The sequence below is a fragment of the Sprattus sprattus genome, assembly GCF_963457725.1.
Source record: "Sprattus sprattus genome assembly, chromosome: 16".
Taxonomy (NCBI): Eukaryota; Metazoa; Chordata; class Actinopteri; order Clupeiformes; family Clupeidae; genus Sprattus; species Sprattus sprattus.
This window is the reverse complement of record NC_137914.1, coordinates 25,433,595-25,448,029: the sequence shown is the minus strand read 5'-3', so window position 1 is coordinate 25,448,029 and position 14,435 is coordinate 25,433,595. Positions and strand designations below refer to the sequence as shown.

Genomic DNA, 14,435 nt, shown 5'->3' with positions numbered 1-14,435 from the left:
ATGTGTTTTGTTTATCTATTTTGTCTGTTTTGTTTTGATATGGTGTGTTTATTTATTGTTCTTCTGTATGGGCCATTCTACCGAATTGGTGCAAAGTCAGGTCGGAAATATTTGGATTTTTTTTATGTTTTATTCCCAAAACTTTGTCCGTATGTATATTGTACCATATCTAAAGTACACTTATCTAGTAAAAGAACAGTCAATTTGTATATTGTATTTTCAGAATGTGTTGGAATGTTTTTCCTCTTCCAAAAATTGTCACTACCGAAACATCACATTTACTATAGTAAAAAAGTATTATTATTGACCTGTTCAGATTGTGTTTCCTTCCCTTCTCTGAAGAGTATTTTTACAAATATTTCTTGAAGGTTTTCACAATGAAATCCATAAAAATGATTTTTTTACCAAATTTTCAAGTTCAATTTATACAATTCATCAAAATCTAAGTGCAATATTTCTTTGTAAAATGCTAAATACTGATCATATTGATTCCAGAGTTGTTCATTGATGAAATTGAACATACATTAATCCAATCAGTATCATAACATTTTAGTTGATTACTCAATACACTTAATTTTTTACAAAACATCCTGTGTTTCGGTAGTGCTGCACTGTTTCGGTAGTGACATCCAGTGTTTCGGTAGTGACTGCACTGTTGGATGGATGTTCATTTCTCTCCCAAAATCTTCCAAAAGGTGCTCTGGGCCGCCCTTTAGTCCACACAACACATTTATTTAAAAATTATGGGATTGAACTACTTACCAATTCATTTTGTCACTACTGAAATCATCAGGTCACTACCATATGTTTCGGTAGTGACTGTTTCGGTAGTGACAATTCTAGCTAACTTTAAGCATAAATAAAGAATTCTAACAAGCACACGGCATGCAAACACATCTTTGAAGAGGTGAACACACATACAAACATAAGATTTTCCATGAAACCCCAAAAGGTTTACTTAATTGAAGAAAACATGCGTTTCGGTAGTGACAATTCTTAAGGTTACACGTCGATTTTCAGACTTTGGAACACATTTATATAAAAACTATGGGATTTAGCTACTTACCATTCAACCATGAGGGTCAGAGATGCAGTGTCACTGCATGGTCAAAAATGCAGAGTCGTGGCTAAAACACAGGCTCAGCCAATGGACTAAAACTCTTGTGTTTCGGTAGTGACATGAAAACTAGGGACATGATTTTTTGAGTATAGAAAATTGATTTAAAAATTAAACCCACAATAAATCTAAATATTCCAAGTTCTGTTTCAACCCAATCATAAAGATCTTTGAAATTAAATCATTGAAAAAAATCTAAAAAAATTGAAAAGTGTTATTTAAAGGCATTGAAATTTAGATGTCAGGGTTGGGGACAGCTACTTCCCAATAGAAAGTACCCTATAAATGATGATTTTGTATATATTTAGCTTATCACTATCTCATGTAATGCATTGGGTTTATATAGACCATAACATTTTCTAATTAAATATCTATGCCTAAATACCTAATTGTTTTGTAAATAGTTTTTATTGTTGAGGGACTGCATATTACACGAATTCGGTAGAATGGCCCGTATATATTATGTATCCTCAATCAGGGCATTGCTGCAAAAGAGCCCTGTGCTCAATCCTCCCTGAATAAATAATGATGATGATGATATTGATCATTTCACTTGTTGTGTATATATGCACTCTAAGACCACCCTAAAAAACATATTCCTTTCCTGACAATGTCTACGCTTATCTAAATTCCAACCAGCACATTAATTGGCTTATTCTTAGATCCTGCAGGCATTCTTCAATCCCCGTCTTTCTGGATATAGACTTGGGGCAGGCACATTAATCTGGAGTGGAATTCTGTCAGCCAGGGTGTTGACACTCGTGTCTCATCCAGAGCTTTCAGAATGCTGCTGTTATCTGTGTGGGCTAACAGGCTCGCCACACAAAAGAGAACTGTATGTAAGCAGAAACAATAGCTTTGATTGAGAGCATTCCTCCATGGGTGTTCAGTTACACCAAGCTTTTTTTTAGCTGATATCTGGCCAACGGGGGCTGCCTCTCCTGAACGCCTGTTTTAGATGCTTATCAGGCAGGGAAGACAGGGGTCGCTGAAGGAATGGGACTTCCTTCATAAGCTAATTAGGTAGATGGTTATAAACGGTGCTCACAGGAAACAACATTCAACCGAGGAGACATCCAGCCAGGAGAACACACGCATACACACACAGAGAGCCCAATAAGAGCAGCCTGGCAAATAAAATACCGACAAATCATGTAACTCACACTAAATGCAGAACTACGTGACTTATGTGATGACTGTTGGCACTCAAAATGGACATAAGTTGAGGTGACAGCCTTTTATTTAAAAGAGCATTTTGTCTCTACTCCTTGAGCCTAGTGTGATAATGAGGGTTCACAGTGGAGTAGGATGACCCTGCACTACATACACCTCTCATTAACCCGCATTGTTTCAAACCAGAAAGGACAGGAGTGTCTACTTCTTTAAAAGTCCTAAGAAATCCTAACAAAAAAGGAATCTGGTGCTTATGGTCTTACATTACTGCTTTTTGTAATACTTTCATTTTTTTTTAAAATTATTATTATTATTAATATCTACTTGGCAATAATAAATACAATTGTCTTTAGGCTCTTTACCGAGCCCAGCGCCTGAGCCTTGTCATTCAGAATACTGAGACCCAAAACTCAAACTCTTTCAGTTGTTTTATTTTCTAAACTGTATTGTATTAAGCAAATTGACAAGACAAGTTTACTTTCATGCACTCATTTTCTTAATTTAATTCAATGGCACAAATGTAATTTGGTGGTGCATATTTGACTATAGAAGTATGAGAGTTCTTCTGTATGAGAGTTCTCTGTGAATGGTCATCTCCCCCACCCCATACAGTAACCTGATGCCTTCGGCCAGGGCACTGCCCCCACCCCTCCCCCAAAGCATGCTGTTTGGTCAAGGTGGGGGTTGATCGTTGCCCTTTTTTCTTCTCTGCTGGAAGTTTCCATGACTAAGGTTTCAGCCATTTTTTATACCTCTGGTCCAGTCATGCGCTCCAGATGATTTGTTTGTTGTGTAGGTTACCATTGAGGAGCCCTAATCCTGGTCTGACAGGGCTGAAGATCAATGAGTGCATGCCAGGTCATCATCTCTCCCCTGGACAATAATCACATTAAGGAGTGCCACATACATTTGGAGATTTTCAGTGAAATCACACACCTGATCCAAGACCAATGTCGTCTTTCAAGATTCTAGAACAAAATGTTTAAAATTCCACTTCAAACAATCCTGTTCTTCTCACCCGTCACTTCTGTTGCCTGTTTTAGTAATTAACGAGAACCAGCAGGGTTTATCAGGCAGAGGCCTGGGGGAGGTGGGGGCTTTAAGAGCTCAGCCCTGACACAGACTGCTCTATTGGTCAGGCATAATCACAGGAAGAAAGATATGATGAAGAATAAGGGCCTTATTCCACATTTGCTTCAAGCTGAACATAAAAGGGCCACATTTCAATTCAGAGATTAAACAAATGCGTGGATCTATTATAAAGGAATAGCTCATCTCTGCTTTGAAAACGATTAATAATAAACGTGTATTAATTACGAAACACAGGCTGTGAAAAGAACTCTATAGATATTAAAATGATCTCCTTTGATATCTTTCTTTCTTTCTTTTTTGCTTGAGGATGAGTCGGCGCTCTGTTTAGGGTCACCTCCCCCTCTTGTTTCATCCATGTGCGGAAAGTAATTGTGGTGGTCAGGTCTCAACCAGGGAACTGATGGCAGCACCACACCACCCAGTTCAAAAGTGTTTCCCTGGAAATAGGAAAGACAAAGAGGAGCCTTCCTGCTCTGTAATTAAGATGCTCCTCAGATGAGTCACATGAGTAATACATGAGAGGGACGCTGCTGGATGTCGCTGCGGCCGGCAGCTCTCAGATGAAACTCGCACCACTTCTCTCCATACCTGCGCACTCCTGGGCTCGTTCACGTCCGCTGGGAAAAATTGGCCGTGGAATTGCCATGTCAGCTTAACAGAGGTGTATGAGGCATGAATGCACAGGTAATGGACAGGTAACACACACACACACACACACACACACACACACACACACACACACACACACACACACACACAAAGACATACAGACACACAAAGACATACAGACACACAGACCTGTGGTCAGTGGGAGCCATCTCACATTTGCCCACTGGCTGAGATCTTAAAAAGATCATATTTCATGAGTGTTTGTTTTTGTTGGATGAGGCCTTGCGCGAGCAAAGAAAACAGTCTCTGTCACCAGAATCTGCCAACCTCTCTGGAATATGGGAAATAGTTAAATGCTAATTTGTTTGGATGTGCATTTCAGCTTAAGAAGGCTCCATCAGTGCACTCCCACACACAAGTACTTCACCTAATCCCCAATGCAGGCCACATGAGTTCAAATGAGTACACCATAGGATGTGTGTTAAAATGTTGACTATTGAAAAAGAAATTTTGGTTGTCACCTTCCACTCTCTAATGCCTCAAAGAAAAAAAGGCTGATCTTGTTTTTTTTTTCTTTTTTTGTAAAGCAGATTTGACCTATCACATAAAATAAGTGAGTGGCAAAACTACATAAGTTTATTTAATGACAATTAAAATGTTTGAGGAAACTTTAAATTGCTGAATGTAATTGTTTTGACAGGCTGTAGACTTTTTTAACTAGACAAAGAATGATATGAAATGATATGTATAAACTTATATTTGGGTATTGTTTGGTAAGTGTGATTATATGATAAGATTTATGATAACACACTTTTTCATACCAATGTCATTTCTAAAGATTTTATGACAAGGCGCAACAGTAGTAAAGATAAACGCAGAGAAAACAATAGCCTTAATGCTTAACATAAAGTCAGCGCATCACAATAGGGCATTATTCCTATGAAGCACTGTATGAAGCTGAATAGGCCTTTCCAAACAGTGTGGAGGCCGGGTCATTAGAAATGCCACACTGGTGTTTGAAAGCGGCCAAGAGCATTCCTTTGTCCATTAAAGGACATTTATGAGCTTTAGCCAGCACTTTCAGATGCTCTCCATTGGCTGAAAAAATCATACGTATTTGTCTACCCCCAAGGAAGGTTTTAAAACTCTGCCCTCCAACTTAGAACAACAAAAAAGGCCCCAACACATTGTTACACTTCCTGAAAACAACACAAAACCGAAAAAAGTTATCCATAAGGCACAAAAACAAGTGTCAATAGAGAAAATAATCACTCCCAATACCTATCCCTGAAAAAAAAGATTGCATCAAAGTCACTGGTTTAAAACATGTGCACAATACTTTAAAATTATTTGATGAAATAATAATAAAAACAAATGTATGTATTTAATTTTTTATTGAAAACATATTATAAATGTTTGAAAAATTAAAGTGTTTCTAGTGTCGTGTTTCAATTTGGATAAGAAAACAAGTTAGCTTTAGAACGTATCTGTATAGTTGTGCTGTGGTCTGTGAATATCTGAATTTCCGATGTTAAACAAAGACATGTACTGTCTACAGTGAGAATCTTCACACATCCCCACCACATAAATACCATTTGAGGATTCTGAGGCTTGCAGTGAGTGCTTATTCAAATGCCTCCATGTCTCTCACCAGCTATACACAGTCAATGCAGCTCAATTCAAATGTGTCAAATTTGTATGCAAATGACATGCTGCTTGGAAAAGCGAATAAGGCCGCATGATTTGCTCTTTGTGTTGTTCTTTTGTCACTGAAGAGCAAAAACACAAGGCTCTCATCTCAGGAGGTGAATTTGTCACAGAGGAGAAAAAAAGTGATAATTTCTCTTTTTGTTTTCCTCTTGAAAATAGCCCAGCGACATGATCTATTGTCATGACATCTGTCTTGAGTTTTAAACCAGTCATTTTGAAGTTTGACACCCAAACCATGGGACTGTAGTTAACTACAAAGCATAGGACTTGATAATATATCTTTTTCTTTTTTTGGGGCTGATAAACTAAAATGTTCATTCTAGAACATTCCAGTTTCTGCCTCACGGACACGGTCTTAAAAAAAAAAAAAAACTTCACATTTCTGACCATAGAACACAACTGGTGGCACTCCAACTCTGAAATGACTGCGGTTTTCCTGGAAGATGATGTGCAATCACAGGCTTTTGTGCACTAAGGTCATCTCAAGCAGCAATTGTGTCTAACTGAGAAAATGAATGTAGGGGCCAGATAAAAGATTCCATTTTGCCGAGTACTCAAACCACTCTTTAAAATATCAATACTCTGATTGCCTTGACAAAACAGATGCTCATATGTGAGGAAAGAAAATCCATAACAACATTAACCAGAGCAGTTAATGACATTATAGGACATTCAAGAGTGGCCATCAAACTGCAAACACACAAAAAACAAAGGTCATAAACTTATGGTTGTCAGACAGGGAAGACAGTTCCTATACAACATCCATCAGCAGCCCTGCTCATGTGATCACAAACAAACACAGAACTTTAAATCACTTTAAATGTATTAACACAACATAGAGTATGACATCATCTCGTCCAAGTTTGCTCCAAAGTTCTCATCTAGACCTGTAGGGGTGCATATACATATGTGTGTGTGTGTGTGTGTGTGTGTGTGTCTGTGCATGCACAACTGCTCTTGAATGACTAAAATTAAGACAAACGTATAAATACCTAAGGAGTAAATATCCAAATAAAAGAGAAAACAACTCCTTCGTTTTCCCTCCCAAAACACTCCTTATTGACCTCTTTTCCATGAATCAGGTAACTGTCCTTGCTAGATCTCTGTTTGTTTCGGGGCAGGAAAGCAGCACAAAAATACGATTTCTTTAAGCAGCTGGGAGTGGAAATTGCTTTTTTGAGGAGGAGGGTGAGCATTTATGACCCTTTTCAAAGGGCTTCCATCTGAAACACAGGAAGGAAGGAAGGAAGGAACGAGGGCAGCACAGGGCCATACAGTATCAACACATTCATTTCATCCTCTTCTCCAACAAAACCGCCCTAATCTACAACACCTTTATGTTATGTGGGCATATGTGTACACACACACGCTAAAATGAACCATGTGTGCACTCTACCGATGTTTACATCACACTACGGCAAACTGATCATAATTTGAACTGAAAATATTTACTAAAAATGTCACTGAGAAGGATCCAGAAAGGGAGATTGTTTTGGGACCCAGTAGTTAACAGTCATGTTTAACAGATCAGAAACTAAAAAGGAGATACATGTTAATCAAGCAAAATGCACTAAATTGTGCATTGTTTTTTCTTCATCTCACTTAAGCCATCAAAAAACGCACATTACCAACCCCTGATATCACAAGTTTTTTTTTTTTTGTTGTGAGGGGGGCAGCCTCTCTGCTCATTGGTGAGATTAGGGTGTGTAAGTTTGGGAGATAATGGATCAAAGAGTTTTAGTGGAGAGCTGCGCTAGCCTTTCCCACAGTGCAATCATCTTTAAGCAGAAAGGAATTTTACAAGGGCCCTGGATCCCTGGCTCTGGAGGGGGTGCAGCTGTCATAAATCAAAGGTGATAGGAGAGGCTTTTACACTAGTTATCAGATGATGCCATGCTTTTTTTTATAAGGGCCTTCAGACATAAGGCCACACAGTATAACACAAATTGTATCAGTTCAATTTATTTCCCCAAAACCAATGCCATCTTCACAATACTTTTGAAAGAGTTTTAGAAAACTTAAATATTCATCAAAAAATGTAAATTCCCAAAGTGTGTAATTCCAAAAAAAAAAAAAAAAAAAAATAATAATTTAAATGGCATCATATGAAAGATAATCTGGTTTTGAGAGAAGTTTCCGTCCCCTTTTTGTACTGGAAACTGGATACTTACTGCCACTCTCTGGCAAGCACTGGAAACTACACTGTATTCCTGCGTGACCATTACGGCCATCAATGTGATGCCATAATATAAGGGCAAGATCTTGCAACACCGCAGAATTTAAAAGATGCCATGTCTTTATCGTGTGGTATATATGCAGGACACTAAATTAACAATTATGTGGCCTTTTTCATTCTCACACAACATTGATGCATTATAAGCATGCATGGTGAATTGCTTTGGATTATGGGCAAGGCACAAGTTACAAATCACAATTCTTGTTATAACAATAAAGTTGAAATGTGCAGATAAATGTGTCACTTAAGGCACTGGATTAGCTTCTACATTTGCCCAGTGAAATGATAACAACACTGAGAATAGTTATGAATCTGACTGCTGCCTGGGTCAGTCTGATCAGACCTCTAAGTACTGCCTTCCAAAATGAGGACCAAACCCAAAGGGCCATTAAGTAAGTAAGTAACTTCAGTCATGAGCCTTTCATCCACACATGGATTCATCTGATTCAGACTTGATTTCGTGACCATTTGACTCCACGTGATATTTCACATGGAGAGAAAGCACATCAAGGACAGAAAATAATAGAAGGGGAGGTGGGGGACACAGGACAAGGTAAGAAAGGAAGGGGAAAAAGGCAATGGACCAAGAAAAGAGAAGAGAAGAGAGGAAAAGGACAGGTCAGTGTTGTGCTACAGAAGCTAGAAGCACTGACAGGAAAATCAATGCTCAATTGTTCCTCAGGGACTCCAGCTCACGCTAAGCCTTCACTCTGGAGCAAACTTCATCACATCAAGGACTTGGGCAGAGCGAGTGACCATGAGGGAGAAAAAATAAATTATCGACCGACCAACAAGTCTTTGAGTTTTGAGTTGGGAGTATAAACGACTGGAAGATCACACTAATGACGGTGAAAAATAATCCTCTAGCGATTTCAAACAGACCAGCAGAACCTCTCAAATTTAACACTGAATTAAAAAAAAAAAGGCTCACCAACAAAACAGTGTGAATGAAATATAACTTATCACCACGACAATATGAAAAAAAAAGATGATCCCAATCTCACATACCTGCTTAGACTGAGGATGTGGGCAGTGGGGTGGATGGTGCAGGTGGGGCCAGTGGGTAGCATGGAGCACACCCTGCCATGTCGCTCCCAGCTCATCACTGCTCCTGACTCACCACAAACACACGAGATGCTATCAGCCAAACGTCTGAGGGAGGCCAGACCTGGGGGACTCGATGAAGAAACCATACGCAGTTCTGAGCTGCTTCAGAGCCTGGCCTTGGTGGAGTAGAAACATTAGTCGTGTCTGAGCACACAGTTCACCACAGCTCTATTGACTTGGGCACAGTTTGATATCCTGGATGGCAAGCATCTCAAGTTATTGTTACAGATTATCTTGATGGTTAGGCATTATCTTTTTAGAACAGCCATTTCCTGTAAAAAAGGGCTGTCACGATAGCACTTACCATAATACTGTGTGCAACAACATTGATTAAAACACTGTGCAGATGTAGGAAATACATTGTTCTTTTTACACATGTTGCATTTTGATCAAAGAATGTCAATGCCCCTCTTCCAGAAGTTAGCCCAATTTGAAGCTCTCTCTTTTTGCAACTTCCTTACTTTATGGACTTCTTCACTTTGCTAATCAATTGTGGAGCCAAAACATTAAGACACTTACAATGCAGGGAATTTAGAGGTAGGCTTTACTTCTGTTGAGACAAGAGAATATTTATTATCTCATCTTATCAAAACAGTCCAATGTTAATGGTCCACGGTGACAACACTCAATAGCAAATGACAAGAGACTGACTGAATTCACCCTGGCCAAATGGTCATCGAAGCAACACATGTTCACATCACATCCATTTGTGTGCTGTTTTTCTAAACTTGGGTGGCGCCGGCCTATTAAGTACATGATTCTGTTGCTATCGAGGAGTGAACCCGAGAATTTTTTCTCCACCAGACATGCTGCATTCCAAAAAGTCCTACTAACATAAATAAAATAAAATAAATGTCAGCTTGGTGAAGCCTGGACCACAGTATTAGGAGTCTTTGAGTGTTGAGCATATCTGAATATGAATGCTGGGTTCCAGGAAATAATGGACTGTGTGTTAGTCGTCAGGGTCCACCGGGTGTGTATCTGAGAAGATGTGTTGGGAGAGGGGTTCTAGTGGGGGGGCTCTCTCTGGGGGGCCCAGGCTCAGAGGCATGTTATGGAGGAGCAAGGTGCCGTGAGGCCCCATACTGATGTTCGACATGATCAAACCGCTGCCATCCTCACAGGGGGCCGCACTCCCCAGGAGGACTGCCTGTGAGGGCTTGACATCTCCCCTAGAGGACGCTTGGCTGACCACCTGCAGTGGGGGGCCGAGGGAGCATTCCGTTGAGGGGGGCATGCCGGGGGGCTCGCCGTCCGTCACCACGGTAACCTCTGTGCCCCCTTCCTGAATAAGAGCAGTCAGTCCGTCCAGGTCTGAGCAGGTGGTGATGAAAGTCTGCGAGTTGTCTGAGCTTAGCGTCTGCCGTAGTCCTGAGGCACCGGCGTCATCAGGGGAGATATGGGTGAGCAGTACTGTCTGCTGCTCTAGGGCACCCCCTGCAGGCGGCTGCATGCTCTGCACAGGAAGCAGGCTTACCTGCACAGGGCTCAGCAGCCCCTCGGAGCCCTCCTGGCCGAGCTGCGGCGTCACAATGATCTTCAGCTGTGCGCCGGCGTAGGAGAGCAGCGGGCCCTCCTGAGGCTGTGCCAGAGGGGACGGGCCTGACTGCTGGGCCCCTAGGCTGGGGGCAGTGGTGCTGGGAGTGGGCAGCTGCAAGAAGCCACTGTGGGGAAGGTTCTGATGCTGACGACGGTGGCTGCGCAGAGAGTCCTCCCGTACAAATGAGGCGTCACACACACTGCAGCGGAAGGCCCGTGCCGCCTCCAGACGGGCGCGGTAACGGGAGCTGGCGGGCTTTGAGGGCACCGGGCCGACCACTGTCTCACCGTTTGCCCCTCGCCCTGCTGCTGCCCGCTTCTCAGCCGCCTCAGGCTGGTCGGCATGGCATTTCTTGCGGTGGATGAGCAAGTTGCTGCTCTGCTTGGAGGCAAAGCTGCAGTGCTCGCACTTGAAAGGCCGCTCGTCGGAGTGCACGCGCTCGTGGATCTTGAGCGCCCCCTTGCTTGCGCAGGAGTAGCTGCACTTGGGGCACTGCATAGGCAGGGCGGGCTGGTGGCCCCGGGAGTGCTGGCGCAGGGCACTCTTGTTGGCACACTGGAAGTCGCAGTCAGGGCAGCGGAAGGAGTTCTGAGAGGCGTGCTTGATCTGAACGTGGGACTTGAGGTTGCCCTTCATGGCACAGCGGTAGTCGCAGAAGTCACACTTGTAGGGCTTCTCCCCCGAATGCACACGGATGTGGCGCTTCAGGTCCGAGTTAATCTTGAATTTGGCATTGCACTGGTTGCACTGGAACGGGCAGTCTCCTACAGAAACACAGGATCACTTATAAACAAATGACATCGGGCTGAACAAGTAGAGAACTGTACTGTATCAGGCATCTGAGGAAACGGCATAAATGGTGAAGGCGTGTGCGGAATGGTCACCTGTGTGCGAGCGCAGGTGAACGGTGAGCTGGCTGGAGTTGCGGCTGGCGTACGGGCAGATCTGGCACTTGAAAGGCCGCTCGTCGTAATGGATGCGCAGGTGCTTTTTGAGGCTGCTGCTGTCTGCGGCTGCGTAGGCACAGTATTTGCATTTGTGTGGCCTCTCGCCTGTGTGTGAGCGACTGTGCATGTTCAGCTTGTCCCGCCGGCTGAAGCGCTTGTGACACAGCTCGCATTCGAAGGGCTTCTCGCCTGTCAATCACACAAGAGCACACACACAAAAGGGCTGAGATGGGGGGTGTACACATGTGCATGAGAGAAAGAAGGTTTATGCTTATGAGAGATATAAACCATCTTGCAGACCACATTTCAGATATGTGTTTACTCACCAGTGTGTGTTTTGAGATGCCTCTCCATGTCCTTCTGACCATACTGGGTTTTGAACGTGCATCCTAGAACATGATTCAGATACACATAAACACCATCCCTCGCTGACCGCATGATGAATGTTTCCACAGATCTAACACAGGCAATCAAAATGATATGTTTACAGTCACAGGAGCAGGAAGACAGAATTACCTGAGAAACAGCAGCTCCGCCTCACAGAGGGCCCAGTAGGCTTAATCCTTTTGGAGGGACTCTTCTGGACTTTAGTAAGGGGCTTCTTCACCACTTTAGCCACGCAAGCCTGGAAGGCCTCTTCGAACACAAACTCTGTGCCAGACTCTAACAGCACAGAGGGTGTTTCATGTTATGACGTTTCATGATCAATTCCTCCAGTTTACACATAGATTGTGATATGGGTCCAAGTTGTTTAACTGCATGAACTTTTTTTTTTACATCCTATCACGATCAAAAATGACACTTGCATTTGTTTGGACCTTGTTAATCTATATCAGCATTCATTCAAACTCAATTCAACTCCCTGAGAACAATAAAACAATCCTGTATTCCAGCACCCCTCAAAATGATGAACAAATTGAGAACAACTGCGACAAACCTGTCTTTAGGACTATCCTACTTCAGGGATGTATCTTGGGCCAATCTAACTAGATTTTGAGGTAACCTATAGTAATCTTACCAGTGAGAGAAGCACCAGCGTTTGAGGCAGATATGATTGAGGAGGGTAGCTGGCAACCATTTTGCTTGTGGGCAAGAAAGACTTCAAAGTTGTTGTACTGTTGCTTGCAGAAGCCACAGATATGGATATCTGGACTAACGTCAGCCAGGACGTTTAGGACATGTCCCCCTGATGTACAGAAAACACACAGCAACCAGGTAACCACCGGCACACTGACCAATTTATGTTTAGCAAACAGACCTGACTCATTTAAATGTGCTTGCACTCAGATTTGGTCCAAATCAAATCCTGGCTATTCAAAATGTATCGTTATTATTAGGTCCAATTGAAATAAACCAATATGAATTTAAAGATTCTATACAATGAATACTAGATGTTAAATTAAAAAGATAGCTGCCAAATTGTTGCACATAAGTTGTTTCAGGTTGTGTGGCCAGCTAGCATGGTGTTGATCATGAAAGTTCGCAAGCACTTCCAAGACAAGCAAGTTAGCTCGTGTATGATGAGAGTGATTGATATGGCAGGGGGGACTTTTGGAGAAGTCTACCTGAAATGTATGCAGCCGATTAAAGAAACGTAACTTACATGCTTAACTTACCTTCTCCGTTAACGTTAAATGATGCCATTTAAAAGGCTGACTAATTTTCCAGCTGTCAGGTAGCTAACGTTAGCTTAAAAATGGTAAGCTATAGCCTAATGTTACCGGTAAGCCTGATTTGTGTTATGCTTACACCTCGTTTAGGAGTCGGACGTGAGATCTAACGTTAGCAGCGAAAACCACATCATTGCTTTCTCGACACTGCATCTTTGAACCATTTTCCATTTGCCTCTATACCCATTGTGGTTCCCACTTCAAAGGAATAGTAGCCGTCCCTCAACATCACAGACCTAAACAGAGCCGCTAGCAACTACAAGGCAGTTTGAAACAAACATGGCTGCTACCGCAGACATGGAAAAGTTTACCCACATCACGTGATGAAGACAAAAGGCCTGATTGGATACTGACTTACATACCAGTTAAGAAGCTACACAGATATGATGGTATTTAACCATTATCCATCAGGCACGTTAAGCTCGTTCACATCTGCTCAAAACATAGACAAAGTGTTCGGCAGGTTACTGTGGAATTAATTCAGGTGAAGTCATGCACGACTAATTGTAACCTATAATGTATCGTTCCTTTTCATACCTCAGATGTATTTACCAGGACAAAAGCTATTTATGAAAGGTAAAGGTTTTGCCATGTGTGATGCAGGATGGGTAGGCCTATAAAATATTCCAAGTCAGTAGCCTAAAGTGATTTGCCTGTACAGACTGTTATTACTGCTTCTGTAAACTGGTCCTTGAGGATAGCTGAGAGGAAGGGGGAGAAGACGAGTCAGTGCAGAGGACAAGTAGTAAAGGAAAGGAAGAGTAAGACAGAGAAAGAGAGAATGGTTATATAAGGGAGTTGAAAGTGAACATTTCAAGTGTGTTTGTCTTTCAGGAAATGTTGGCCATTTTCTTAATATTACTAGGAATTGTGCCAAAGAAGTGGAGCTAAGCAAACGGCTTCCCTAACATGGGGCCATAGAGGATACGTGTTTTGATTGGGACTTCTGACTGCACAGTTCTGGAACCACCAGTTAGTAGGTGAGGGATGTTGGAGTGGGGTTAGGTTGTCTGTGGCTCGTCACGGAGAGCCAATGAAAAGTAATGAATAGATGAAAAAGGGTCAGCAAAGTTTCGTCATGGATTATTGGCCTGCCCCTAGAGTCCTAGCTGATTTTAACGCAAAGGTTTGATAAATAGAAGTGCCTGGCTAGCTAGTATGTTGGCTAGCTTGCTGGTTCAATCTGCTTTTACAAACCCACAAAGCAGCATAGTTACATACTTCTGATCTGGAT

General features: G+C 42.1%; 1 protein-coding gene across 1 annotated transcript; it reads right to left on the bottom strand.

The window, feature by feature from the left end:
• Positions 1-9,570: 9,570 nt before the first annotated feature.
• zfp64 (zinc finger protein 64 homolog (mouse)) lies at positions 9,571-13,419 on the bottom strand. Its single transcript, XM_080853586.1, has 6 exons — positions 13,148-13,419; positions 12,550-12,717; positions 12,048-12,194; positions 11,858-11,920; positions 11,469-11,720; positions 9,571-11,348 (listed from the first exon to the last, which is right to left on the bottom strand). Exons 1-6 carry the CDS (start codon positions 13,173-13,175, stop codon positions 9,997-9,999), a joined length of 2,010 nt encoding a protein of 669 aa, XP_080709712.1. The 5' UTR covers positions 13,176-13,419; the 3' UTR covers positions 9,571-9,996.
• Positions 13,420-14,435: the final 1,016 nt, after the last annotated feature.

Coding starts and splice junctions, on each gene's coding strand:
- zfp64 (XM_080853586.1), bottom strand. CDS start 13,175: ATGGCATCATTTAACGTTAACGGAGAAG. Junction 12,195..12,549: donor CGCTGGTGCTTCTCTCACTG/GTAAGATTACTA, acceptor CTGTGCTGTTAG/AGTCTGGCACAGAGTTTGTG. Junction 11,349..11,468: donor TCACCTGCGCTCGCACACAG/GTGACCATTCCG, acceptor GTGTTTCTGTAG/GAGACTGCCCGTTCCAGTGC.